Source organism: Biomphalaria glabrata, chromosome 8, assembly GCF_947242115.1.
Source record: "Biomphalaria glabrata chromosome 8, xgBioGlab47.1, whole genome shotgun sequence".
NCBI classification, from domain to species: Eukaryota; Metazoa; Mollusca; class Gastropoda; family Planorbidae; genus Biomphalaria; species Biomphalaria glabrata.
The window spans coordinates 11,837,283-11,862,171 of NC_074718.1; the positions used below are offsets into that span (position 1 = coordinate 11,837,283).

Genomic DNA, 24,889 nt, shown 5'->3' on the forward strand with positions numbered 1-24,889 from the left:
AGATCTTTGATTTTTTTTTATCAAGTTGATAGTACCATTTAATCAAGGAATTGGTTTTTCCAAATGCTGCAACAAACACATACAAAATAAGTGTTGTATGAGTGTGCAAGGATACTCAATGGCAAAACCTTAATTCATATTAGCCACTACTGTAGCATAGTAATTAATAATTAAAAAGAAAGTGATTAATTTCTTTTTTAAAGAAACAATATGTAAATCATAACATTACGAAATCCTATGATTACAACTTAATGTTATCTAAGAACAGGAAAAAGGTCACTGCCTGGTCATGTGGCATGTACTTGAAACTATCATCACGCTGGTCCAGACTTTGAACCCTGTCTGCTACTTTCCTGCAAGAGGTTTGGACTAGGAGGCAATCTTCATTTCTGAAGGAATGTCAAAAATTTATAAAATAAACAGTTAAAAAAATACAACACCTCTTCAATCCCATATATATAATTTTTGTCATTTATTCAGATATCATATATAAGATCCAACAAACGTTTTAGTTCAAGGTGAATGGTTAACAGAATAATATTATACAATATATACAAAAATTATACATTAAAACTTTATATACCGGTACTAGTATCATGAATATTTCATGTTAAACAATAAATAATGACAAAGAAAAGCTTGCTCAAACAGATCAGACATGCTGTTTAGTTTTAACTTTGGACTCTCATAATTTAAAGCAGGTATTATAATGTCTTTCATTAAATAATTACACTATTGCACAAAAAAAAGATTGTACCATTAACTTTTTAAAACCGTTAGTCTGTTTGTATCACTTCTTCAACAGCTGCTTCTTCAGCATCTATCAAATCCTCAGAATTTTTCATGACATGAAGCTCTATGATCCCTTCATTGCTAGTGCTTATACTATGTAGTAAATCTCCATTTAAAGGACCCACAGTAAACTCTTTTCCTGACATAATAAATGCAGTTGAGATTTCAGGGTTAACATCCAGACCATCCTGAGATGTTGCTAATGTAACCATTGGTAATCCAGATACATGAATGTTTGAGTTGGCTTGGCCAGCAGAGATTCGTTCTGCCAACTCTTTTAGCTTGAAAGCAGGTGACATTGGAGAAGAAAAGTCAGCACCTCTGTAACTAGTTGATTTGTTAAGAGAACTTAGTTCAGTGCTAGATTTAGTTGTGACTTTTGCTTTGGAGAAGGGCTGGAATTTACTTCGCCGGTGTGACGTTTCATCATTGGGAATTCTGTGCGGTATTAGAGTTTTCCGTGCAGCCTGCAATGCATTGAATGAAATGCTCCTCTGGTGTGAGGCTGTCGAGATAGCATCTTTAGACATCACACCTAGCTCCTCCAGAACATCTTTCAGAGCCTGAATGGTATCTAATGCTGTCTGGAGGCTGCTGGTTAAATCTTCTTGGGAGATCTCTGTAACTTCTGTCACTTTACCATAAAGCTCACTAATGATAGAAAGTGCTTCATCAGCCATTCCAACTCCAACTCTTGTGAAAAGTTTGTCATATACTGCTAATCTGGTTTGAACAGCAGCATTCTTAGCAAGTTTTGCCAAACCTTTCCCCATCACATCTACTGTGGGATCTGTCACACCTAACAAGGGCGGCAGTTCTGAACAGAACGCTTGCTCAAATTTTGAATGTAAAATATATTTACCCATCACAGTAGGGGGAAATGGTGGCAAATCAGGAATGGCTATGGATTTTTGAAATTCACTGCATATAGATGTACTTGGTGAAAAACGTAGTGACCCTTCCCCACTTTCCATCAAAGTGACATCCTCAAACACTTTAGCTTGTGAGAGTATGTGGTCAAACCTTTGGCTATTGTGAGATGGCATAGTATGATATTGTTCAAAAGGATTAAAATCATTGCTTTCATGACAAAAATGGGTGCTTTCTTCATCAAGTGGTTCTATTTTGGGTATACAGTCCATATCTCTGCTCTCTTCTGCATACAGCTTTGAAGAGTCAATATCATTTCTTTTAACAGTCTTGGAGTCATTGTTGCCACCAAACAGAAAGGTTTCATCGACATACATGTCTGGTCCGAAGTTCACAGGTTTTCGAGGGCGTTTGCTTTTCCTCACAACTGGTGAGTAATCAGAGTCAGAATCATGCTGCTCTGTGTCATTTTTACGCTTGCGCTGCATTTCTTTCAGGGCTTTCATTCTGAGAGCCACCATTTTCTTCCTTCTGATATTGAACTGTTCCTGTGACATGGCCAAACAATGTTGACAGTTGACCTCATGTATGTGCTCTGGGCCAAGACAAGACAGACATTGCTCATGGCCATCTAGTGGCGAAATGTAGCCACCACATTTTATACAGCCTTTCACCTCTGGAGAACCCACATCCTCCATTTTAACTTTCACAGGTGACTCAGGCAATGACAATGGTTTCGGAACAACCTTACCAAGTGGAAGACCCTTGAGCAGTTCTTGTAAGTTGGTTCCTGTCTGTGTGACATCCCCCTCGGGTAGAGAGACTGTCACTGTGTAAGAATTTTTGGCTTCAACAATGCCATTGTTTTCTGTATGACCTTGGCTGTTGACAGTCAAGACTACAGAGTCTGAGCTAAGTCCAGCTGCTGCCAAGAGGCCAGTTAATCCACCCATTTCAGAATTTCCAAGGTCTTTTTCACAGTTTCCTGAGATTTCTACCATTCCTAAAGAATCCCTGGCATCACTTAAGGAGTCCATTTCTCCAACAGTAATTGTGTAACCAGTGTTGGTAGCATCTCTGGACATGTCTTCATCAGTCTGATCCTTGGCAGTGTTCTGAATGCTCTGTGTAGATGACAATGAAGTGCTCTCGTGGAGTTTATCTTCATCAGACTCTGATAGGGCTTCACCATCTTCAAGACCAGTTCCATCTTTCTCATCACGCAGTTCCTTAAATGTCTTTCTTCGTCGCTGACCGTTGGACTGATCCTCCCTTTTTACTCCCATTTTGACAGCTTTGATGTGAGTTTTGGCATTTTGCAAATCTTTGTGTGTCACGTGACGTCCTACTGCATTTTTTATTTGGGATGTTGGTACCCCCAGTTCCATCAAAGTGCCAACCATCTTTCTCTCCTCTTTGGTCATTCGCCTGACCTCAGGATAGGAGTTGTAAATTTCTTCTGTGCATGGATGACTGTGGATGTGGTATGAGTCTCGAATAATTAGGTAGTTCTCCTTGCGACATGCACTCACGCTGATGTAAGCTTTACAGTTTATCTTATAGCTCCTATAGAGAAAAATAAAAAAACATTTCTAAAAAATAACATTACAAAATTATAATAATCAGTGATATTAGCATTGAATCTGTAAATGAAAAGTTAGGCTCCAGGGCTATTCCAGTCTGGTTTTTCCAACCTCTCAATTTAAGTTTAGCATAAAACTTATTCAATAAATTAGTTTTAGAAATAAATTCTATATCATTTAAAGCAGCATTTCTCAGTTGATTTTTTTCTAATCAAGTACTCTAAGAGTAGACATTATTCCAATACCTCTAATTAAAACTAACGTCTTTCTTCTATTAATATTTGTCCTGTTTAGAGGTGGGAAAACTATTTATGGTTTACCCCAAAGTAGTCAATGGATGTCTCTGTAATTTAGTTGGAAAATCAGGATTAAAAATTTCTAGCGGCATATATAGAGATGTTCTGAGAACATTATTTTTTGTAGCTATCACATATGTATCCGTTGAAAAATTTAGATTCTAATAAATTGATGGTTTATCAAAACCTAAAATGTAAATAAAAACAAGTTTTTTATTTATTTTAAAATGATATTTAAAGAATGTAATAAAAAAAAAAAAACAACCTAAAACCTTTTCTAAGGACCCAACTTTTATTTGGTGTTAAATAAAAAGAACAAAAACAAACCTTTGTTTTGGCCTTAACCCAGAGCTCAAACTCTTATATGAGCCATAGTGCTTGCAGACCAATATGATTGATGCATATTTGAGATTAATGTCAAAGTAAGGTTTCTTTTTTAGCATGTTATTGGCTTGCTCCACAGTCTTTGCATTGCTGATGTTGAAGAGTACTTTATGTTCCCTGCAGTGACTATCTAGCGCATCTTTGAACTCTGCCCAAGAGTTGTACATCTGACCTGGCTCCATTCTCAATGACATGTTATCTTATGGGATTTGTTTCATAAGAGTAATAAGATTTTACTGTGGATTAAGCAAAAATATTTTTATACCATTAAAAAAATTCTAGAGATAAACTCTATGATAAATTTTGTGTCTCTCAGCTGTAAAATAGTTGATGAGATCCATACGTTTTTCTAAGATAACCTTCATTGTTTTTCAATGGCAGATTAAAAATAAAAAGTAGGCCTATAAATCTAAATGATATATAGATTTAGGCATAGATTCATATTGTTTAAGCTCATTCATGTTGAAATATTAAAATTTATGTAGGACATAGAAAGTGTAATGCTACGTCAGTTGCCCTCAAAATTTGTCCCTGTGGGAATTTTCAAGCATATACCTCACATACGTGTATACCCTGTACAAATTACAAAATAAATAAAAACAAAAATGTCAAACCCCTACCCTTAAATACACTGAATGTGCAAAGCGTGACTATGTAAACTACCAGTACAAAAAGTTGTTACTCATCAGACGTCTGTCCCTTGAATTGCAATAGTGCTCCAGTTGTTGTTCAAACAAGCAATACATAGGTCATTAGGTGCAAAAAGCATGTGAAATACAAGCCAACAGTCATATTTGTAGTATGTTGTTTCATATCTGTAGTACTGGTATGATATGGTTATTAGTAAAATAAATTTTGTAAATCCAGCACAGTTGCCATGCCTTTGTAAAGACTTGTATAACCTGTGGGTTATTGCACTAAAATATGGCAAAGCATTTTTGTGGACAAAAAAAGTTATCATTTAATAAACATAAAAAGGCACAATTACTTTTTACAGACACAAACAATAAAAATGGGATAAGCTTATGTTTAATAAAGCAATTGTTGAGCCCTACGCCTCTACTGAAACAAACAAATAGCTTTCAAAAGGTAAATAATCAATTAAATACAACTTCAGGTATTAAATAAGTTATTTTGTCAGAACATAAACTAGCCCTAGCCTATGGACACATGCACCCAAAATCTATACCAAGAATATCTAGAACAATGATTTAGATATTTTGTAGAACATTGTTTCTTTGAAATTTTTACAAATGAAAAAAATTTGGTTTGTTCTTCTCTTAGCCAGTTGGAAGTCTGGGGGAGCTCCTACAGTGAGGTGGAGGGTGATTCTAAGAATAAAGGGAAAAAAATAAAAAAATTTGGTTTGTTCTTCTCTTAGCCAGTTGGAAGTCTGGGGGAGCTCCTACAGTGAGGTGAAGGGTGATTCTAAGAATAAAGGAAAAAAAAAAGAGACCTAAACACATTTATATATATATATATATATATATATATATATAATATATGCTATTATCCATTTTTTTCATTGCATAAAATATATTTAAATAACAATATGTTTTAAATTCAAATTAATATCTTTAATGTTTATTAAAGCTAGAAAAAAATCATCTTGGAAGGTAGCATTTCCCCCTTCTGCGACCTGGAACACTAGCCTGCGTCCAGAGCTTTAGATTCATTCTCCATTGACTCCATATAGATTGATTTCAAGATTGACTATCTTTACTATCATTGACAAATATTATAATATTAATTGTAATGTTTTATAAATATTATCATAGTCCAGAAAACATTCTACATTGATTTGATACTGAAAGTCGTCATGTAGTGATAGTCATGATGATAAATGTTACCAAACCCCCATGCACGGATAATGGTAGGCCTAAAGTTGCTAAGTTAAATTTTTAATAGTTCTAGATAGTTCTAGATTCTAGTCACAAGACTCTTTAATAAGAATACATACTCAGTTTAAATATATATATATATATATTTTTGCAACGGCACCCCTTTTTGAAAAAATTATTAAACTTATATTGTATTTTAACATATGTTATTAATTTATAGTTGTAAAAGTTAGGCAATCAACTACTGAGTACATGCACCTATTTTTTTTTTACAAAAAAAAAAAGAGCACTGTATATATATATATATATATATATATTTTGTGACAGTACGCACCAGCACCTTTTTCAATGTGGGGAAAAAATTATTCCTTTTCTTGTATTTTAACGTTTATTACTAATTTATTAGTAGTTAAAAGTTAGGCAATCTATCACTGAGTACCAGCAACTATTTTTTTTTTTTACAAAAAACAAAAAGCACTGTATATATATATATATATATATATATATATATATATATATATATATATATATATATATATATATATATTATATATATATATAATTAGATATATTCTTTACAATTAGACATTCAATAGTTGCTTCTTACTTCTTACAGTTTAACAGTCACTAGATCTACAGTTACAGAGTAACTTAAGTGGCATAAAGTTATAGTGAAAAATGTTGCATTGTTATTTATATTCAATAAGACTAGAAAAGTATGATGATACTCAAGTAAATGAATTAAATTTTAAATGATAGAGCTAGACTCTTAACTCTATATATTTATATCTACTCTAACTCAAGAATAGACTAGTAGTCACTAGTAGTGATCTGCTAAGTCTAAATTCTATTAATAGTATTAACTTCTATCTATAATTTAATCTATATATCTATCTCTGTTACCAACTCTAGTGAGTAGTGTTTCTAATTGAGTAACTCTACTCTAGAATAGTCTAGAACAGTGGCGTAGCTAGAGTATATGATGCCTGGTGCGGTACCTCATCTTGATGCCCCCCCCCCCCCCCCCAAAAAGCTAACTAAATAATAACATTGCAAAACCTTACTTTTTTTTTCAAAATAATATGTTCTCATTAATCAAATATTGTTAATTCAAAAAATCACTTTTACTTAAACATACTACAAGTGAATTTTACGCACTTTCTTGCTGGCAAAAGTATCAATAATGTTATCGAAATCAATTTTTTCCACCAGCTCTTGTTCAATGGACAAAATGGCTAAATTAGTGAGTCGTAAATTTGTCATCGTTGATTGCAAGTAATTCTTGATCAGTTTAAGTTTGGAAAAACTCGCATGTAGCGAGGCTTACCGCAATAGTAAAAAAATATGCGAATCATGATGACGATATTTGGGACTGAATCATCTAGCTAATATTTTTTTATAAATTTCAAGAGCTCAACAGGTCCTTGTTTTGAAAGTTCAGAGGCTTCTGATGAAACTGTGACAAACCGTTGAAGCCTCTTTCGCTCCAGCAGAAATTTGCTTTTATCAATGTCGCTAGGAATACTATCGAGATTGATTTTGACCTGAGGATTTAATAGCTGGGAAGGCGACAAAAATTCATATCTATTTGCTACATCATGAAGTTGCTCGAATCGGTAAATTATTTCTTGAACAATCATGTCCAAAGTAGAATAAATTTCCCTTCGTAGCTCTTCTTTGTGTGTAAGTACATAGTCATCACTTTTCTCACCAGGCATCTTTTTCTTATGACCAATACATTTTTGAGGTTCTGTACTGATTCTCAGATCTGAGAACACGCTTTGAGATGTCAGGTGTACTGTCAAAAATAATAGAGAAATATTTGGCTTGTTTTACGTGCTGTATGATTTGTTGTTTTAACGTGATCCCCCACTGTTGTAATAAATTCATTTTGTGTTTGTGGAGACATGTATGTATGCGGTCTGGAACAATGCTTAGTTCGAAGCACATGCTTCCTCAAGAGTGGATCGTACTTTGATAGTAATTTTACTAACTCCAAGTAATTGCCTTGATTTTGTCCTTCAGGTCGCTCGCGATGCCCACCAAGTGCCAGATTTTGCTTTGAGAGAAAACCAATGATGTCCAAGATTCTCTCCAGGTTTTTGTCTCTTGTATAATCAAATCTTGGGCCTTGTTGTCAATACTGTTCCCTACTCCCAAGCAAGCGATGACTGAATGTGAGCTCTGTTGGTCTCATGTTTTTCTATTTTCGGGGATAACCTCCACCAATCATTAAATCGATCTTTGGATTTAAATGAAGATTTGGTACTTGATCTTGTTGAGAAGAGTATGCAGGGGAAGCAAAATAAGGATTCTTTTTTTGGCAAATAACACATCCACTTTCTAAGAACTTTCTCGCCGTTTGACATTTGCCGAAAAAAACAAGCCTTTGGTTAGCTTATTTAAAAATATTGACATTACAATAGAATTATTTCCAAAATTAAACTATAAAGAATCTTAAAGAAATCAATAAACTAAGACAATTGTCTAGAGCTAGAGTTTAGTAATATATTTGTAAACTCTATATCTAGATTAAACCAGTGGACTAAACAATGAAGTAAAAAAAGGTTGGCCTATCTTCTTCTTTATATTACAGAGCTGTCAGAATTTAAGTCATTGGTTAATATGCATGACTAAATGCATGACGCGTAGGACGTAATCATCTTCTTTTTTTGAAGTAACGTCTGTACTATATAAGATAAGATAAGACCAGTAAACACTTGATGAGATGTGGGCCGTGTTAACTACTAGATGATCTGTTGACCTAGACAATGTGTTGCAATGTTGGCACTGAATGTCAAGTTGAGCTGACACAGGCAACACTCTTGGAATCGTTCATCATTAGTCTCACACACGGCAATCAACTTTAGGATCCCCCGTTAAAAGCTCTAGTGATATTTGTATCTAGTAACAACATGTACCGTGTGTCCGAAATAAATCTTTTAAATTAGATTCAAACTGTTCTATAGCTTACATTGTATTGAAGAAATAGTGAAGGTGATGAAACAAAATAGCGACATGACTAGTTTATAAATCGTTAGTTCATGTTTAAAATACAGTAGTTTATGTTTGTTCGTGTCCATACAATTTATCGTTTTTACTGCAACGCTCAGGGAAATAGGAAATTAATACACACTGGGGGAATTTTGGTGCCCCTCTCCACTTGGTGCCCTGTGCGGCCCGCACCACCCGCACATTGGTAGCTACGCCACTGGTCTAGAATGTCTGATCTAGAAATCAAGTGACAATATTGTCACAATATACTCATCAATATAGACTAGTCATTCTAGAATTCTTAACTAGACTACTCTAGACAGTCTAGAACTAGAACAATGACAATGTACTTGATATATATACATTATATATCTACATTTACATGTAACATATAATAGATTATAGATGTCTAAAATTGTTATTTTTTGTCGAAGGCTTTTTTTAATATATTAATTCACTTTTTTTCAAAGATTTTATTGCTTGGTCTTATTTTTTAAATTTGTTTTAACAGAATACAGGTTAATGAAAAAGAGTGTGAAGTTTCAACCCCATGCCATAAGGCCATATCTTTAAGACTTTTTATAATAGTTAATTAAAGTTCAACTGTCAGTTGTTTCGGTCACAGATTTTTTTTTGCTTTACAAAGGCTAAAGAAGGCTAATTTTTGGCCACTAAAAATTTAATAACTTCCCTCACAATTAACTCAGCAATATAAAATTGTTATCATTTTGAAATTTTTATCGAAGTACCTAATGTCTAGATTTAGAATCTAGAGATATAGATCTATCATCTAGATCTAGGTCTAGACTAGAGTTAGCTGTTAGAGTATAGTGACTATAGTCTAGACTTCTAGACTTGAAATTCTAGATCTTGAAATTTATCTATTCTAGAACTAGAACCGTCTAAGTCTAGATTAGATGTAAGATGTAGAGTAAAATGTTTACGACTATACCGTATACGGGAAAAAAAATAAAACAAATTCATACGTAGAATTTAGCCTCAATAATCTATAGATATCTAAATCTATATTATTATAATATATAGAGAGTATAGAGAGAATTATAGTCTAGGTCTAGAATATAGATCTAGTAAGTTTGTTTGTAAATAAACTCATGCACTTTCGTTGTGCCCGTGTATGTAGCCGCCATTTTCTCTAAGGCTTAGATTAGTTAGATCTATCTTGGACTGAATTAGATTAGATTTTCTAGTCTAGACCTAGATTAAGACATTGCTTGTGAAAATTGAATATCGTAAATCTAATGACAATGTAAAAAAAAAAAAGATCCTATCAGTCACTAACTTTTTTTTCCACGAAAGATAGCAGGGATCTCAGTATAAAGATCAAGATCTAGAGCTACACATTTATTGTCCTTCTGCCATTTTTGGCACAACTCAACTAAGCAATGCCAACTTTTAATTTAAAACAGATCTACAAAGATTAGATCTAAATTTCGGTATACCACGTAGTTTAATAGTAATTACTATTTTGTGAAATGCTGTTCAATCATGTGATAAGCAAAAAGCGTTAAAATTGTGTGCTTTATTGTAAAAATACATTCATTTACTGATAATAGAGCTACATATAAAAAATAAATATAATTTAATGAGAGATATTTTTATTTATAAGTTATTATAAGGTAAATTTTATTCATAATAATGACTGTAGCCTTGACATGAAATAAATATTGACATTGACTAGAGAACATTTTAAAAATTCTTTTATAGGCCAATATAGTAAATGGTGAAGTCACTAAGCTTTAGGATGCAAAATTAGTAATTTCTATTAATGTCCAGCTCAAATTCTAGTAGAGTTAGTATACATTATGGTCTCTTGTTAATCACTTATTCCAAAAATTGCTCAACAAAAGTTAAAATTAGTATCTAAAAAAAAATTACTTTGTCAAAACTCCAATTAAGTCAATATTTCCCACATTGTCTTTAACAATTTAAAATAAATTAACAGTTAAACAAATAAGACTTTATGTAAATACTTGTATTTTTTTTACCTTCAAATGCTACTTACAATCAACTAGATATAGATTAAAGACATTTGAAGCTTTAAGGTAGTTTTCAATATTACCAGAACTATATATTAGTCAATGGTCACTATAGATATCAGCACAACTAAAAATTGTTATGATGGATCAGTTTTAGTATAAGAATAGGTTCAAACAACTATAGGACACAGGTGTTAAAGAGATATTTTATTGCACTTATAACAAAACAACTTAGAAGATGATGACAATCAAATAGAAATGTATTACTTCTTTTAGAGTTCAGCATATTTCATTCTTAAACATGTATAATTGAATAAGAGACTTAGTCATAGGGCATGCATAACAAAGGGAGCATAGTGAAATGTTTTAATAAATTAATAAGAAAACAACAAAGTAAAAAAAGAAAGAAAGAAAAAAGGATTTAATAACTACAAAGAAAAGAAAATATAAATAAGTAATTTTTTTTAAACAAAGTTGTTTTTTGCAGTCAAGATATAAGATTTTTTAATGTAGGCTTATAACATGTCTAAGAGGTTCAAAGTTTATAGCATAAGTAGTAGAGATGACCAATTTTTATATAGTATTGCTTTATTTATTACTATATAGATTGTTACTTCAGCTTAAAAAAAAGTGTTTCAAATAAATTTAAGATGTATTTTAGAAAACGATTTCCAGTGTAAAAATGTATATAGTATGTATAAAAAATATATAATAAATTATCAAGATTACATCTGTATTACATAGAATACTAAATGTAGAACTACTGCCAAACAAAACTTGTATATAGTTATCAAAGACATACAAATGAATATATAGCTTTCAAACTAACAAACAATTGGTAAAGTGAGACACACACACACACATAATCTAAATATTGTCAATACTGCTAGTACCAGTAACTAAAAAACAAATTGGACCATTGTTGCCAATTTCAATTCAAACATTCATTACAAAATGTATTTGAATTAAATCAGATCGCTTTCAAACACCAAATGTAAGTTGAACTTCCTCAAAACGAAAAAGATGTAAGTCGAGCACTAGATCTAACAAAAAGAAAAAGTAACCAGGCTAAATCTTGTCTAATAAGAGCATCAATAACCATAGACGAGATGTTAACAAGAAATAAATAACTTGTAACTATTGCTTTAAACTTAAACATTAAATTAAAAAAATATATACTTAACAGTCCTTACTTTTAATAAAGAAAATTGTTTTGCTAACAACAGAATAATAATTTTTCATGACTAAAAAAAAAAATACAAAACAAAAATTGTAAGATGTAGGAAATAAAAAAAATTTGGAATGATGATAGTGACAACAAAGGTAAATAGAAAAAAAAAAAGTTTTGTTACAAAAAAAAAAATTCCAGTTATCTTATATATTGTTAACAACTTAGGTAGTGATCTTTTGTAAAGTTGTAATTTGTTAAGCATGTATATATGAGAATCTTTTGAAATATTTATTGCTACAGCATAATAAGTTTATAGTATATTTTATCACTATTGTATGGTTCAAATGATCAGGAGTACAAAAACAACAACTATGCACTAGTCATTTGATAATTAATACTGATAAATAAAATGTCTGTAAGTAGAGGTATTTGATATTAACTGAAGATCTGTTAAGTTCTTGGAACAATCTGAGCAATTCATCAGAGCTACAACGATATAATTTTAATAAACTACAGCATCCTTTGCTAATTTCTTTAAATTTGGTACATCTTTGATTCTAAAATCTAACAGTTCTTGTCCCATTGCTTTTCCCTGAAAATAAAAATCGAGACAAAGAAAAATGAGCAACATGCTTTCTAAAAAAAAATTGTAATGGTATATATTTACACCTAAGGCATGTGAAATGTAAGAAAATGTAAAAAAAAAAAAAATTAAAAAAAATTAAAATTTGCCCTCTTTACACCCCAAGCCACACAAAATGTCATTTCTCAATTAATTTCTCTTGCTAGAGTGATTGTTTTATTGAAGAATATTAAACAATGCAAAGACTATTATTTTATTGGATACAATATTTTTACCACATTCTCTCCTAATTTGGGTTGCAACCGATTGGACTTTAACTTTATACAACTTTCTCTTGGCAATAACTAGAATTTTAACATTCACAATAACTATATCAATTATCTAGATGAAAGAACAAAGGAAAAAGTAAAATTTCAAACACTTTAGAATTACTACATAACTCACAAAGCATCAGATAAGCAAAGACGATGAGGCAAGCCAGTTTGACTAAACTATTTTTCAATCATTTCATTCCTTAACTAGAAATATTACACTGAAGCCTCCTATACGAAATCTCTTACACAAGTGAATCTGGTCATGCTAGAGATAGTTGAGCCCCCAGAAAGTAACCCATTGTATTCAAAGAATAAATTTATCTCATAAATTTTTAGTTATAACAAAAAACGGAAACTTACTTGTGGATCACTACGTAAAGATGCAATACCACCTCCGCCTAGTGAACCCTTTAAGACAAAGTTCAAACCACTGACACCAGGAACATCATATCTGAAAAAGAGAATCTTTTGAAAGGTATCAACATTTCTTAAACACGTATACACAAAAAATAACCATTTAAAATAAGAAACATTTTTAAAATTTAAATAACTACCAGACACCAAAAGTACAAATATACAGTTTCAATAATATCCAACCTTTGCACTCTACTTTTAGATGATTCAGCAGATCCCTTGAAATAAGAAATGAAAAAGGACTCAACTGCTTCAGCAGTTAATTGTGCTCTGATGAAAGGAAGATAAGCAGGATGGCGGGCAATCACACCTGAAAATATTATCATTTTGAGCTATATATACAGATACATATAGAAGTATAAAAATGAAATAGATATGATTACATACAAACAAACACAGCAGTTATAACATTTGTGATATTTCCCATAAAAAATCTTGATAAACTCAGTAAAGGAAAGGTTATAATCTCAAAATCAATGCTTGGTGCAATTACCCACAAAAATAGTCGAACATTTTCTATGTTTATGAGCTGAGAAATTGTGGACCATACTCACAAGGCAACCTTAACTGATATAGTTTAACAAAAAATAATTATTACAGCCATAATGAAATAGTATCCATATGTATAAAGTTAATATTTAAAAACTCCTACTAAGAGCCATTGTGGGTCATACATACATGTTTATACTTTTAAGATTGCAAGCATAATGTCTACTTAGCCAATTGTTGCAATCAGAAAAACTTGTTTTACAAAATACATTTAGCATAAAAATATGAGCAGCTAATACTGACATCTCAATGTTTTATTACCATGCTATGATGAAAAATGAACAGATCTATGTCATCACAAAAACTTCAAATAATTAGAAGATCCACACATCGCTCATCAACACAGCCAAATAAAATAGAATTGTTTGCTGTTTTGTTAAAACTAGAAAACTGAGGTTTCACAACTTTTATTTCTCATTCAAGTGAACTTACCAATATTGCAATCATTTCCTTTATCGCCAGATCTGGTAAAAGCTAGTTCTTCAAGTCTGTAGGAAAACTCCCCCTTGGGAAGGTTTGCTGCAGCCTTGTTTTCAGCTTTTCCATTGCAGTCGCTTGCAGGATAAGCCTGTGTTAGATATTCAGCTGTTGGGACATTTGGGGGTATATACTCCACTACTTTGCCATCCATCTCTATGGTGATCTAAGGCATAAACAAAATGACAAGATTTTCACAATAAATTATATTAATATAATAGAAATATTACACAACCTTTAATTTACAACTCAATTTGAGAAAAGCAAAATTTTAAATCTAAATAGTAATAAATTAGAATCAATGTGAAATTGTGTGCAAATAAAAGTTGTATTGGTGCAATTATAAAGAAATTCTTTACAGTATTTATTCAAAAGTACTAGATAAATAAAAGACAACAACAAATTACCAATGAAATTAATAAAAGATGAGCAAAATGAGCCTAGGATGTAATTATCTGCTGTCTGTAACCTATAAGATGAAGTGTAACTTACTTTAAAATTATTTCTTGGATGAAGGAATGAAAACAATTTGAGGACAGGTGATCTGTGAAGTGTTAGAAAATATAAATAAACAAATTTAAAATGTGTAAGGGCTGCACCCCCACTCAAGAAAACAAAATCAAAAGCATAGTACAAAACAGCATAAAATTTCCAAATTCGAGCAACTTATTGTGATTCTCTGTATAAGTCAGTAAAACCCAACAGTCTCTATTCTGGTAGATTTCAGGATACACTTTGATATTATTTTGTATATACATGAGATGGCATCTAGAGGAAACAATTTATTCACTCTACTTACACTTTTGGTCTGCCTCCAATTATTCCACAGAGACCAGGAGCTGACAAAACAAGCAAAAAAATTATTGTATTTAAAAGATATATAAAAAATAGTATTAATTAAAATTTAGTAACTCTTTCTCTCCTAATCCATCATTGATTTGACTCTATTAAATTAAATTTATTTTTGGTTTTAGAAAGTATAACTTGTGTTATATAAGAAGAACATGCATTCTCCTATAATTCTATACCAAAAGTAAAGTTTTCTGATTACAAATAAAAATGTTATTGAAGTTTAATCATAACAGGGTAGAATGTACAAATGTGAAAAATGAAGAATTTTGCCAGAACATGGAAAAATAATTATGGAGATAAAGAGTTAAGAACCTTTTGGAAAACAAAAAAGAAATACAATGAAATCTGTTCAGTATAAATCTATTTTAAATACTGATCAAACATCATACCCATGCCGGTTCCAGCAGGCGCTATTTCTCTTGAGAAAAACTCCAAAGCTTTTCTATCTTTGTGTGTCACAGCCATCCACAACAAAGCATCTTTGGGGCCAAGCTGGCAATACAGACAGATATATAACAAAACTGCTTTAAAGTTTCACCCATAAACCTCCCAGCATATATTACTAGTTAGGAAAAAGAAAACATTAATACAGTAACCTAAATGTAAAAAGATATTAATAACAGAAGAGTAGTTTATTTTACATAACACCAGGTCACAATGCTTACCACTTTGGAATCGGGACGTTTCTGTTCATCTGTTCTTCTATCACGCCCAATAACTTCAACATTAACTGCAGAGAAATCACTCATGTTTAGCTGGTGAAAAATTCTTCTACACCTATTAACAAACAGAATTGAAGTTATTATCAAATAGGAAAATACAATATTTAAAAGATCACAAAATTAAAACAAATATTTATAATATCATTAAGATGAATATAAAGAGAAACCTGGTCAAAATAGATTTGGCAGTTTTCTCAGCTTTCTCATCTGCTCTTGGTCCACCGACTATACAAGCAGCTGTTGATCGATAGCCTGTAGCATATGTAGCACTCACCTGTTAGTATTATGAATTACTCATATTGTGCTTTAACATTAAATAGTTGTAAAAACACATAGTCAAAGGAGAAGAATATAAAAAACAATTATAAAAGAAAGTAACATGCCTATATATTTTTGAGGAGAAACAAAAAGCAAGTAAAGTTTATTAAGCTCTCAGTCTTAGTTTTTTCCCAACAATAAATAATTTTAAAATAAAAATCTAAACATAGTTCTAATAAATTTTTTTGTGTGTGTAAATTTAATTATTTATAAAAAAAAATGTATTTGATGTAATAAAATACTTATTTGTGCATCACTTACAATGCATTCCAGGGGCAATACTATTTTTAGACTAAAGGATTAAAAACACATTTTAATATTAGTGATTAGTGTTTAAAGTTTTTCTCAGTCAATCAATTTATAAAATCTACTGAGTGAGACATCATTTTTGGAGGATATCAATAATGCCATCAAATGTTAGTTATCATTGAAGGAAGACTATAAAAGGAAAATAAGGCAAGATATCAGGGTCATTGGTCATTAGTTCTTAGTTATTGGTCATTGTTAACAATTTGTTAAAGTTGATAGCCTTTTCTCAGTACATAAATGATTTATACAAGTGATTTGTGTTTAATGTGTAAATTTTGTTCATCACTGGATTTTTATTTATTTGATTGAGTTTGAAAATATTAAACTCAATTGAATTAATTTCTTCAGCCTATCACTAAATTGGCACCTCTGAACCTGCAGATGTTATGTAATTTTTGGAGAGAAAAACTAAATTTGCATGCATGTTCTTAATTTCTTTCTGCAGCATGCTGCCTATAGTTAGATTACCTTTTTTTTTTAAATAAACATCTAGATCTTTTTTTTAAGTACAGTAAGAATTTTTAAATGTAAATATATAAGGGGAAGAACTGCAGAATAGTTGCAATATATATCAATATTGAAAGGTTTAACTACCTTTTTCTATATAAATATAATCAATTAATTAATTACCACTATTTGATTAATTAATTGATTAAATTTCTTATTGATTCATGTATTATCATTGGCCGAATAATTGAACAAAATTTCAACTTGATCCTAGTGGGAAGTGGGAGAAAAAAATTTGTACCAGAGAGTAAGTTTGTTAAAAAATAAAATGAATTACAGGTAAGCCTGTTAATGTGTCAAATTTTTTTTGGTGTGGAAATATTTTAAAAAAGAAAACAGAAATTTTTAATAAATTGCCAACACTGATTAAAAAGAATTGAGATATACAAGAAAGAGGACTATTATCAGAAACAAACCTTATATTCCCCAGAAGGTGGAGTGCCCCTGGCACCCTCAACATACACCATGTTGCTTGGCAGCTCATCTATCCCCACCTGCGTGAAATCACACACAACGTCGGGCAGGAAGTACTGGGCTGGATCCCCCACTTCGTAGAGAAGTTGCTCTGCCACTGTTCCCCTGTTTACTAGGCCACCAGTTTTAGACGGCTTGCTGACAGTAAATCTTCCATCGGATCCAACAGATACAATGGGAAAGCCAATGTGATCCCTTCATAGAAAAAAAATATTCAGAGACTGGAGTCTGGGGGCATAAGCTGTTTTTTTTTAACTGAAAGGTTGCATTTTATCACATCTTTTTCTTTTGAAAGACAAATGTTGCAAACAGTGAAAAAGATAAAGTCTATGACACTACATGATCCAATAACTAATATGCTATTGTATGGCCAGCATAATAATCCTCTTAAAATTTATGGTGCCATACTTGAGGAAACCGGATGGAGGATTCACACTAACCAAGAAATATACCAGTTATATGAAGACCTATCTATAGTGATTGAAATAAAAAGGAACAGATTACATTGGGCAGATTACCTTGAAAGAATGCCAGAGAACAGAGGAGCAAAGAATGTTCACAGGCAAAAACCAAAAATGCAGGTGACCCAAAGGCAGACCATGAGTATGGTGGCTTGGTGACATAAAGGCAGATTTATAATAACTAAAAGTCTGTATAGATCAGAATGGAGAGATGTGCTAAAGCAGGCCCTCCATGGCCTGTAGTGTCACTGGGATGGATGGATGGCCAGCATATTATTATTCTCCACACTAACTGATGCAACACCATTAAAAGTTTAGTGAATAAATGAAATTGGGTTTATTGGAAGCATCCAGTGTTAAGCAACAGAATCTCATAAAAAATAGCAAATAAATAAATATGCTTCGGTTTTAGAACAATCTCAACTGTTTTGGGGCTTACACAAAAGACGTAAACTCTGCCTAGTTTTCTATAAATTGTATATTTTAAAAATAGAGATCACTATAATATAAAAGCAACTTACAGAAACAAACCAACTATCTAACTTAAAGAATGATGTTAAGGATATAGCATAACATAATTATTCAGAAGTTAAAGTTTTTACCATTCCTCCACTAGATGCCAATCTGTAAATATTCCACCAGTAACCTGAGCACCACACTCAATTAAATGACCAGCAAGACTGAAAAATAAAACTTTTTTTTTTTAAAGCTGTACAGCTTCAAGTATTTGCAGTTAATGTTAACAGTTATAAAGCTGATAAATTAAGAGCCATGTAAGGAAAAATACACTTCCTTATTAACTAATGTTAGAAAAAACAATATGATATGACTATCTTAATTCTTTCATTACTGGTATATCAAAGATGAACAGACTTATTTTTTTAAAAAATTCAATAAAATTCAACAAAATCTTTAACATAAACTTTTGAAAAGAGAAATAGAAGAAACTATATTTCTCAGCCAAGTAGAGAATTGTAACTAAAGGTTGTATATTATTTGCTAAACTCATTAAACCACCTTTAATTACATTAAATTTTTTTATTTTGAAATTATTATTTAGTTTTGAAAAAAACAATAAATGAAAAAAATTGTAACAGTATTACTAAAATTTTTGAGTCACTGAATAATAGATATCCTGGTCTCTGAGTTGAAGAGCTCCAGGCCGTTGAGTGAAATTATTCTCAGTGGTGACAGTGCTCTATGGGAACAACTGCTCCAACCCTAAAAATGACTTTATTTGAGGTCTCTTTCGGACTAATACTTCGGTCTTGCAAAGCATGAATTTTTTAATGCTTGGAATGAAATATATGCATCCTGTGTTCAAAAATTTAAAAAAGTAATTCATCTTATTTAAAAAGAAAACATACCTTCCAGCAGCCATTAAATCAAACTGATCCATCTTCCAATCAAACTAAAATAAACATAAATCTAAATATAAGTCAAGCTGATAAAGTGAAAAAGACTTTCTGATTCCTCCTAGCAATTTAAAACATGCAAGGCTTTACACCTTACCTCATGGATAAGAGGTGCCAATGCCATAGCACTGTCAGCACATCTGCCTGTAATGACAATGTCAGCACCCATGGATAAAGCTTGAGCTATTGGACCTGCTCTAATACAAAAACATGACAAAAGAATGGTCAATGTAGGAGAAAACAAATATAAAAATGGAGAAATATATTTTAAAAATTTGAATGATTTGTTATTTTTATTTGGATAAACATTAAGTTACATTTTTATTTACCCTAGATATGCATTCATACTATGAACTGCTTCAGGAAATGGCTCCCCTGAGTGCATATCAGTAATGCCTAGTCTTCGAAGTTCTTGTACCTTTATAACAAAAAAATAAGAAGTGAAAATGATCATATTTTAGTATTATATTAGTTTAAAAAAAGCAATTATTAAAATAATAATAATAATTTTATTTATAAAGCACTGTTAACAAACAAAATGTACGCTCAAGGCGCTGTGATAACATTACAAACACAAGAGCTAAAATGACAAACTAATCTAAAAAAGTTTTAAACAGGTAGGTCTTAATGTTCTTCTTGAAAGTAGTGTAGCATGTTGTCTGTCTGAGATCAATAGGGAGAGAGTTCCAAACCTTTGATTTGTGCAACGAAAAAAGCCCGCAAACTGTAGCTTTTTAGGGAGAAACATGGCACCACTAGAAGCGTTGAGAAGTGGCACCACTAGAAGCGTTGAGAAGTGGCACCACTAGAAGCGTTGAGTCCATTGAGCGCAGGGCTGTCTGAGGGATATATGGAGTGATCAGTTTGCTACGGTACAAGGGCATTTCTTTATTATAGATACACTGATGACAAAGTGTATCCACCTTGTCGATTCTCACTTTCACATGTATTATTATGAAGAAAATGTAATCAAATTTGTTAGTTTCACAATAACTTCATCAGCAATAAGCCATGTGAAGCTCTACAAACTCTGTAAACTTGCAGTGGATGTTTTATTAACTTAAAAGCAAGATTGGAAACTAAAATGACATATTTTTTTTTGCATGTGAAAAACTTGTGCCCATATGTGTGAAGAAGAACAGAGAGAACTAAGTTGTGAACTGATGGGAGATTTATGGAAAAACAAAATAAATACATATTCTTCATACACTGGGTGCTGTATTTTCAGATAAAAATTTCATTGGATGTCATTTCATTTCTATTTGACTCAAATAGTAGAATGTGCATCTGGTGAAGATGAATGTGTCTTGAGAAAATGATGTGAACCCTAAAACAAAATTCAACATTCAATTGCCCTGTAAATATACAGCTATGTACATCTTGCAGATTCAAGGGGCATCAGAGATATTTTTTTGAAACACAAAAAAATATAAAAAAGATATTGCGAGAAATAAAAAAAAAAAAGTTAGAGAAATAGAATTATGTGGTTAATAATAGTACAAAGCATAATATATTACCTGAGACATTAGATCATCCCCTTTTATGACAGCAATCTTCAAGTCAACACCTTCAGACCTACAAACTTTGTGCAGTGCTTCAGCACAGCCAGATGGGTTGATGCCTCCAGCATTGCTGATAAGTTTCACACCTAGAGATAGAAAGAATCTTTTAAAGATGAAAAGCAAGTTATTTTATAGGATACAGTAACCAAAATGGTCCAAAGCCAATGTTTTCCTATTGCAATTGCATAAGATTAATAATAGTATGTCTACATCATTCTCACATAATCTTTTTGTGAAAAGCTAAAGTCCTTCAACTCATACTTTAAGTAACATATTTATCAGTGATTCTGATCTATTTTGTAACTAATAAAAAATCAAGACCAAAGATAGTTATTGTAAATATTTCATGCATGCAAGACAGTTTACATATATATATATATAAGTGTCCAAAAAAAACTCAACCAACATGAAATGTTAAAAGTGGTCAAGTCAGATGATAGCTTGGTACCTTGATAGCAGGTATGTGTCCTCGTTGAAGCTATGTTTCACCATAGTTTCTGCCCCTTCTTCTCTCAATAACTACTGTATTGTATGTCATGTTTATTCATCAATTTCCTTATTATTTAAAAAAAAAAAACAACAACCTCCTGCATTCTTCTATAATATATTTTGGACTTAATTATTATTATATACAGTTATGACTTGACAATAATTACAATAATTGTCACATAAAAGATAATAATACTTGTTTGGATGAGCAATATAACAATTACCTTTGGTCTTTATATCTTTAATGAAAGGGGCAACACTAACTTGAACAAAATCTGGAGCATATCCCATATCCTTGGATATAAAAAAATGTTTAATGATGACCATAGAAAAAAAAAGATTTTGTTTCAAGGTAATAAACCCAAGACAAGATTAAAACTTATTAATCAGGAAACCAAACTTCATTTTTCCAGAGTATTAAAATTAAAAGAACATTAGATTAATTGTGAATTGAAGCTTCTAATTCTGCTTGTTAATCCTGTAAGTGCCCATAGCATGAATAGTGTGAGATTAGAATCACTAACTAGAAAAAAAAAGTGAGCTTTTAACATGTAATATAAATCTTGAAAAAAAAAATCTAAAAATAAATTTTTAGATATTCACATCTAGACACCACAAACTAGGTCAAATATCTTTCATTGTTTAAATATAAGTAAATATTCTAATTAGTTAGAAAATCACCTCCCAAACCTCTTATTCAAAGGATTTAACACATTAGAGAAGGAAGTCAGTCAGTTTCACTCTCATTCTAGTACTTGGGAGTTCTGTACATTTTTTTTTACTGCATTTTGTGTTACTATTCTTTCTATTATAAAATTTATTCATGTGGTATAATAATTTACATTTTAAAAAACTATGTAATTAAAACTACTTAACAAGTTTGTGTCTTAGTCTCATTAACAACCTACAAATGTGATGCTATTAATTGATAAAAAAAACAACAACTTACTGGTGACTTTCTTCTTCCTGCTGTCAAAAGTGACATTGTTATTTCTGAGAGGTAGTCAAAAATAATATAGTTTAATTTGGCTCCATAAATAAGCTGTGGCGCTGAAAAGGTAAAAGAAAATCATAATTAGAAAATTTTATAGGACTAATAGAAAAAAAAAAGGAAAAATCTTGTTCTTAAAAAAACCCATACAAATGGACCAACACACGAGTATTGTTAAAGTCTTTTGCATATATATTTATCAATGTATTTAATAAACTCTTACTCTGTACTGGTAGTGTACCAGACTTGTCACTTAACTTCATATTTAACAACAAAGTACATAAGAAATGACTTAGCCTGCAGTTTACATTGACTAAAACACATTTACACAGATCTGCATCCCTCCCAAGGTCACAGGCTATCACTCAATACTACTGACCAGACAGTGATCAGCATCCTATTATTTTCTTCCTGACACTGCTTTGAAAGGGACCTAAATATCAAGCCTTTTGAGGTTTGCGGAAACACATTATTTCACTACTGATACTTTCCATTGAACAAACATTAAATTACTAGGTATACTGGCTTACTTTTGTAAATTTGCTTTTAATTTTGTTATTGAATACCATATTATATCTTTCTGTTCATGAAATGAGTATGTGTGTATATTAATAATATTATATATATTATATATATAGATCTTCGAAGGACTTCAGTATCTTGTCCTTCAAAGAGCGGGTCTGCAAAGCATCCACACAATCCTGATGCAGTCCCAGCTGCGATGGGCAGGACACGTCTGAAAAATGGAAGACCACTGCATCCCAAATGACTCTTGTATGGCCAACTAAGCGAAAGAAAGCACTTGCAAAGCAATTAAAGAAAATGCTTCAGGAACACCCTCAAAGCTTGTCAGAAGGCGTTCAGCATAGACCCAGCCGCCTAGGAGACAGATGCACATGACAGAGCAGCATGGCATCACGCCGTGAAAACTGGAGCACAGGTTGCAGAGGAAAAGAGAACAACGCTGGCAGAAGAAAAATGCCAGAGAAGAAAAGATAAGCCAATGACACTAGCTCCAGCCCAATGAGCAGGCACAAAAACCCAGTGCAAAGCCCTCAGCCCCCTGGATGACAAAGTGGTCATCATCTAACAACGATGGACAAACTATATATAGATCTATATATATACATATTATATATTGTAATACAATGTATTGAATGAGTATCAAATATGAACTTTGGCAGGCAATCTAGATCTAGAACATGCATTTAACATTTTATAATTAGTAGAATTACTATAATTTAGAGACAGATAATTAAGATATCAGATATATATCTACATTTATTAAATTAGAATAGATTTTTCTCCTATGGCCAAGTCCGCCGTGTCCAGAGTCAATGTGTTTGCATAGATACAATCATTCATACATTGTTTACTAAATTGTTACATTCAGATCATGTCTAAGTTAGTTACTGAACCAGTACTAGAATAAATAACTAGTAGATCTAGCAATCTTATAATACATATGATCTAGATTGACTAGATCTATGCTTTTACTTTTATTTATATTAGTAATATTGAGTATTTGTCATCAATATAACATTATATCATTATTAGTATAAATTTATAAATAACAGCCTTAGTATAATTAACTAGCAAATAAGCAGGCTTATAAGGCTGTTATTATAATCTAAGGCTAAGGAAACTTTAAAATTAAAATGAGAAATAACCAAGACCAAGTACTAAGTCTAACTAAGTCCTAAGTAGTCCATCTGTCAATAATATAATCTAAATTATTCTAAAACTATATTAATCTATACTATTAACTATATAATTATAGTATATTATATATTAATATAGTATATAATAATATATAATATATATTTAATATATATCATATTTTTTTGTTATAAAATTTGAAGTTCTGTAAGCAACTCAGTATAGAATAGTATTAGTATAGTATATACTATATAGTATAATATAGTAATAATACTAATATTAAATATAGATCTAGAATAATCTAGATAAATCTAGAGGCTAGAGACTAGATTTGACTAGAATCTAGATCTAGATTAATGATTTATGATTATATTTTATATTATGTGTTACTCAGTTACTGTGTAAAGTGTGTAAGTACTGTAAGTCAGTGTTGAGTGTACTGTAAACTCAAAACTTTAAGTGTAGTGTAAGTAACTTAGTCTTAGTACTCTTGTCTTAGTAGTCTACTCTGTTACTAGAATTCTAGATCTAGTAAGTAAGTAAGTAAGTGTAGTAACTGTAAGTCACACTAAAAAACTAGTGACTAGTGTCAGACTAGTCTAGTGAAAGTAAATCACCTGCACACGCTGTATCCCCCCAAAACCCACTGGCACATCCTATTTTAACAACTTTTCCTTTCAGAATATGATCATGAACATTTCTTTTAGAGATATCAATAGATCTATATTTATTGACAGAACATCTAAAACAATTAGTGGGCATCCAAGTGTGACAGTGTTGTCGACCTAGAAAACGTAAACATTGAACTCCAGCCATGTTTGTTTTTCTTGTATTTGCCAGGCTGCCAGGTGATAAGTAAAGACCG

The 24,889-nt window shown here is 31.5% G+C and overlaps 2 protein-coding genes across 2 annotated transcripts; both read right to left on the minus strand.

Annotated features, from left to right (window-relative positions):
• Window positions 1-33: 33 nt before the first annotated feature.
• Window positions 34-10,178, minus strand: LOC106060832 (uncharacterized). The gene is made up of 3 exons (XM_013218836.2): window positions 10,061-10,178; window positions 3,869-4,161; window positions 34-3,228 (listed from the first exon to the last, which is right to left on the minus strand). Exons 2-3 carry the CDS (start codon window positions 4,117-4,119, stop codon window positions 777-779), a joined length of 2,703 nt encoding a protein of 900 aa, XP_013074290.2. The 5' UTR covers window positions 4,120-4,161; window positions 10,061-10,178; the 3' UTR covers window positions 34-776.
• Window positions 10,179-10,944: 766 nt separating this feature from the next.
• Window positions 10,945-24,869, minus strand: LOC106060831 (uncharacterized). Its single transcript, XM_013218835.2, has 18 exons — window positions 24,642-24,869; window positions 22,324-22,424; window positions 21,599-21,668; window positions 20,841-20,971; window positions 19,653-19,741; window positions 19,421-19,520; window positions 19,276-19,319; window positions 18,511-18,588; window positions 17,390-17,642; window positions 16,007-16,113; window positions 15,783-15,894; window positions 15,507-15,609; window positions 15,065-15,104; window positions 14,758-14,809; window positions 14,221-14,431; window positions 13,423-13,549; window positions 13,186-13,276; window positions 10,945-12,520 (listed from the first exon to the last, which is right to left on the minus strand). The coding sequence occupies exons 1-18, from the start codon at window positions 24,838-24,840 to the stop codon at window positions 12,431-12,433; spliced, it is 1,998 nt and encodes a 665-aa protein (XP_013074289.1). The 5' UTR covers window positions 24,841-24,869; the 3' UTR covers window positions 10,945-12,430.
• Window positions 24,870-24,889: the final 20 nt, after the last annotated feature.